The sequence below is a fragment of the Ceratina calcarata genome, unplaced genomic scaffold (assembly GCF_001652005.2).
Source record: "Ceratina calcarata isolate Rehan_Ccalc_2016 unplaced genomic scaffold, ASM165200v1 scaffold493.2, whole genome shotgun sequence".
NCBI lineage: Eukaryota > Metazoa > Arthropoda > Insecta > Hymenoptera > Apidae > Ceratina > Ceratina calcarata.
In genome coordinates this window covers 164,981-170,497 of record NW_017173655.1, presented here as the reverse complement: position 1 = coordinate 170,497, position 5,517 = coordinate 164,981, and the positions used below count along the sequence as shown (strand labels likewise).

General features: G+C 36.7%; 2 protein-coding genes across 7 annotated transcripts in view; one reads left to right on the top strand and one right to left on the bottom strand.

Moving 5' to 3' along the window:
- The window catches only part of Mical (Molecule interacting with CasL), a 46,844-nt gene extending 42,784 nt beyond the window's left edge, over nucleotides 1–4,060 (bottom strand). For all 6 annotated transcript variants that reach the window (XR_003389571.1, XM_018029680.2, XM_026816178.1 and 3 more), the window contains exon 1: nucleotides 3,711–4,060. The gene's annotated coding sequence lies outside the window, so the exon portion shown is untranslated. The remainder of the gene's footprint in view (nucleotides 1–3,710) is intronic.
- Nucleotides 4,061–4,143: 83 nt separating this feature from the next.
- LOC108628025 (UPF0428 protein CXorf56 homolog) lies at nucleotides 4,144–5,494 on the top strand. The gene is made up of 4 exons (XM_018029664.2): nucleotides 4,144–4,372; nucleotides 4,460–4,616; nucleotides 4,700–4,928; nucleotides 5,170–5,494. Exons 1-4 carry the CDS (start codon nucleotides 4,252–4,254, stop codon nucleotides 5,314–5,316), a joined length of 654 nt encoding a protein of 217 aa, XP_017885153.1. The 5' UTR covers nucleotides 4,144–4,251; the 3' UTR covers nucleotides 5,317–5,494.
- The last annotated feature ends 23 nt before the right edge of the window (nucleotides 5,495–5,517 follow it).

Here is a 5,517-nt window from a genome sequence, read left to right as displayed (position 1 = left end):
CTTCTGTTTCGACTCATCGTACTGAATAAAACAATTTGATGAATTTTTCAAATCTTGAAATCTAATAGAACCTTTCAATCCGATCGTAAGAAGCGAGCGCACAGAAAAAAGTGTATAGCGCATTGTTATCCGGCAAAATGTAATTCAAGGATACAGCGAGCGGATAGAGGAGAAGGAGACTCAATGCTCAGGGTTTGTACAATACTCGAGGAAACCTTTGTGGCATTGTGTGCAAGCTAAGTATGAAAAAGAAAATTTTCTGATACCAGTTGCTGGAACGATGCTAGGTACACCCATTGAAGCGCCCTATACCTGCTGCACTTTCTTCCATTTATTTTCTATACAAGTGAAAACAACAATAGGACAGCTGCGAGATGAGCCACACCGAAGACGATCATCCTAAACGCGTTTCACGCCGTGCTCAACTTAACGCTTGATTCAACTGTAATTGCAAAGTGGTTGCAATTGCCTCTCGTCCGGAGAAGTAATACGGGATCATTTAGTTAGAAGCAGAATATTTCACTTTTGTAGAGAAACGATCATCCTAAAACAGCTTTTTAAATTCGATTGTGACAAAAGATAACAGATTGTCTAATCCGTTCTTTCTTTGCATTGCATTTCTCACATGGACGAAATTGCTACTCTAAATGATTGTTACTGATATGCAATGAATCACCTAAACATAATTTAACGTTCAGATCACGTCACCGATAGTTTAACAAATGTTTTCTGAGCATCGTCTACTATATCTTTTATGTTGCGCAGCGCGAGTACAAACAATGAGTAACCGCTGGCCGCGAAATTAGCTACTCGCGTTACACGCTGTCCGATAATAATAATTCGATTCGATTAATTGCTCAGCGGGTTGCAACTTCTTCAGACGCAGAACATCATTCATTCATTTTTACCGATTGCCCGTTCGACGGGGCTTTCATCTCGGAGAACTAAAAGGAATTGGATCTCCAATCGCGATTTAAACCGTAACTGCTCGTTTCACTTTTACTTTTATCTGTAAAAGTTCACGGATCTATTCAATCGCAGGAAATTCGTAAACTTTTTTTCTCTATTATATTCCGCTGCTCTTAATTTCAGGCGTAAAATTCACGCTGAATCGACATTCTCCTTTCACTAGTATCATCTTTGAAAAGCAGAAACTGCGTGTAATCGATTTTTAATCTACAAATACCTTTACTTTCTACCAAAACGGTTGCTGAATTATATCTGGTCTTACAATTGCTTAGCCACTTTCTCATAATTTCAGTAATGTAGTTAGAATCGATTAAAATCAATTTTTCTATCTACAAAAACTGTATATTAATCAAGCCACAGATTTATAAAATAATAATTAATCTAGTTCTATAAAATTGATATTAAGTGACAGTGGAAAATTTTAAGTCACTTAATATTTCACTCAAGGTTATAAACAGGACTGCAAGCTGCTGGTTCCTTAAAAAGGAGCGGTTCAGGAGTATAGACGACAAGGCTTAAGTTTTTGTCGACCGTGCAAAAAAAGACAATGGTAGTGGTTTTTATCTGTGACAAAACGGTACGCGAGGCCTACACATGCTAGTACTCAGCTTATCTACGTTACAGAATCAGAAAAATTGTTTTTACAACCGACTGGGTTGTATGTAGACAGCACGCATCCTGCTTAAGGCACGCGCTTAGATTCGTCATGATAATTGATGTAATTCTAGCTGAAAATCTTATAGAAACACAAGAAGATTAATTCTAATATGCATTTTGGGTATATTTAAAAGATTCAATAAATCAAAAAAGCCTACGACGATTTTATCAACTTAAATAGTCAATCGTGACTCTTGGCAATAAAAATTCAATACGATATCATAGTGGAAAAAACTGCTGAAAAGTATCAGAAATTGCATAACGCAATTGCAAACATGTGACTGAATTTACGATAAATACGGGCACAGTGTGCTAGTATCTATGCCATGGGATGAGAGATAAAACCGCGACTTCTCTTCTATGGCTTAGCATAGTTTACTGACTAAACAGAAGTTCTTTCACTATCTTCTGTCCTTCGAAGATAGTCAATACGGACAGATCGAGTGTCCGGATCACTGTGTGCACGATACGTGAATGTACTGCGTTATATTGAACGAGAAAATAAGTGTATTCTAGCACTACCAAGTGTATTCATATACAGAAGTTAATACGTATAAAAAAGTCAATAATACGGATATTAAAAATTGATGTAGTTATTAACTTTTACACCGTCGCAAACCCTATCGGCTGAAGAATTGAAAAGTACTTTGTTTTACGGCATTCTTATATCCTTGATACAATCACGTGTGACTTTTTAAAGACGTTTTAACGTAACTAATGTACCGGCGATCTAAAGATTAAGAGATATTTCTTCATTAATGAAATTCCTACTGAACGTGAGAAAGTACACATCTGTAATGATTAAAATACAAATTACAGTCTATAGCGAAAGGTTAAGCAGAATATCAATGCCGACACAGAAGCCCTTTTTCAGTCATGAATAAAGTTCATTATAATCGCATTCAATGGCTCTGTCGGTTTTACGAATTACCTAACTAAAATATTAAGTCGCGTATCTTTGTAACCTGCTGGTGAATAAATGAACAAAAAATATCACGTTCCTCGTTAACACGATCATTAAACTCATTAATTATCATTCTAAATACATGTTACTATTATTAGATAGTGTGGAATGCTTTAAAGCGTTCATGCTTTTGAATGAATTGGATTTACTCACAAAATTCGTCCTCTCTATTCAGCGTTCGACGTTGCGAAGTAAATTATAGGGAGATTAAAAACTTCCATGACATACACACGAGAATGATCGCGAATAACCACGACATGGCTGACTCGTCATCAGCTGACAGATAAACGATTATAATAAGATTGCCGAGGTGCATCCGATGTTTAACGTGATCTAGAAATGTTCACGGTTACGCGACTGGCTTCATTGCATTGGGAACTCACGTAAAATAGCAGTTGCCCTTTTTGAATCTGTTTTCACATAAGAATAAAAAGTCGCTGAAGCTTTGTGCATGCTTCAAAGTTTCGTTTAATCGCGTTATGAAAAAGGTAAACAAAGAAACCCGCGGTTGATTTTACAAACACTATCGACTGGAACATGTATACTATACATATACATTGCCAGTGCGAATCGTACAAATTCGCTATCTCATGATCAAAGAAATGCATTAACATTCTATGGAATATACATGAGAAAACTGTACTAAAATACATGTACGTAGGACTGATCATAATAATCGTGTATGTACTTATCGTAAATATATTGATACGTAAGACGTATCTCTTCTTCCTTTTCTGTCTCATTCACTTCTTCGGACACAAACGAAAATTCTGTACTTTTGATTGACCTCGCTGCGGCATATGATCGAATGTCTAGCTTTTCGCCGGCGTGAGCGAAGATACGATTTATATAGATATCAACTTATTTTCTAACAACGTGGAAAATCGTAGGACATCGCATGAACACCGAGGCTAAGGGGGCGCGGTCGTAAATCTCATGTAAAACGATAGTAAAAAGTACGAGTACGTGCAAAGCTACTGCAGGAATGCAGAAAGAGAATGGGGAAGAGACAAAGAGGGAGAGAAGCAGAGTTGTCGCGTGTGTCTTTCGTGTACGTACGTATGTACATACACCTGATGGATGGCTCGATGGGGAAATGTAAATGTATATACGAACTTACGTGTGTATACAACACGAAGGGCCTCACTTTCTGCTTGTACCACCGATCAACTGTCGAGTCACTGCACTTTTTTCTTCGCCTTCTATTTTTCTACTTTCCGCTCACATTACCGCGCGCGTTTCTTTTACGAATCTCGATTACGACTCGACTGTGCACCATATCACGACCCGCCGATTCGCCACTACTCACATTATACATATACCCGTTTACGTTAACGAACGCCGCGATTGAGATTCATTGCCCACCCAACATCGGCATCTTGTGCTCGCTTCGACTGGCCTCCTTCGACTGCGCGTCAAACACTGTGCAGTGTGCACTGCGACCGAACACGACTGAATCTGAATCTGAATGCGTCCAGTGAAATTGTAGACATCCGCCGCAGGAGGGAGTGGAGGAACTGGAAAATCCCTTCATAGTACACGCTTTTCTTCACTAGATGTCGCGACGCCCATGCGTAGCTAGCGTCATCACACTGTTTTAAGTTTTGTCGCTTTATTTACAAGATCATTTATATCTGTACGTAAACAATTCTGAGTGAAAAATGCCGAAAGTAGTTTCAAGAAGTATAATATGTTCAGATACGAAGGATCAGGAAGAATACAGTGAAGAGAAACCATTGCACATTTATTATTGCTTGTGTGGACAGATGACATTAATTTTAGGTTAGTTCTATCATTGTTTATAGTATTGTTTATTTGTTTAAAAATTGTGAACAAGTATACATAACACATTTGTACATACTGTGACAGATTGTGCCATAGAAAAATTGCCTTTGAGAAAAAGGGATGGTGCTCGAGTCATTGATGGAAGTAAACACGCTCATAAGATGACTTCTGAACAGGATGAGACAGTATATTTAAAACGACCAGAGGGCATAGAAAAGCAATATCGGCAAAAGTGTAAAAAGTATGACACTTTATTTTGAAGAACAAATTGGTATTTTTGCAAGTTGCTGATGATTGCATTCATTTATATGAATATCTTTGCAGATGTGGCCTCTTTCTTTATTATAAACATGATCAAGCGACGAATATTGTATTTATTGTAAAAGGTGCAGTGATCAAAAGTTCTGGAGAAGGTCCAATGACAGACATATACAATCAAGTGGCTGTTGAAAAACCCAAGAAAATAATGGTGACGAAACATACAAAAAATATGGGGAAGTTCAGCTCTGTTACTGTTTCTACAATTGATGAAGAAGAAGATGAGATTGAAGCGGTAAGTTGTCTTTGGATTATATGTCTGATCCTTGTATACGTTCATTTAAAAAAGAAATGAAATAAAGAGTTAGAAACATCTGCAGTGAATAGCTGTGTTAGATTTGAAAATTGTGCACAATTCAAATGCAATATTACTCTAAAAACTTGATGTGCAAGAAATTTACTTGGAATCTTATGTATTAATTTGTACTCTTGTCATAAAAGAAAAGACGTACATTAGAATTATATTACATTTGCAGAGAGAAGTTGCTGATTCGTATGCTAATAATGCACGAATAATAGAGAAACAATTAGAGAGGAAAGGAATGAATAAGCGCAAAGCTATGCCTCCGCCTGAAGCAGATCCAAAAAGAACGAGACCTCGTGGAACTTTATTAGATGTATAAGATATAATTTAAATGAATATCATCACATAATTAACTTTATATAAAATTGTACATAGAAAATTATAATTAGACGACGTTGGACAATTTTTGTAAAGATCGTAATTTATTTTTATCCTATCATGCCAAAGTTTCAAATAGAAAGTAATGATTCACAGAATTAAACGATTCTTTAACATTATATATCGAGTTATTTATTAACAT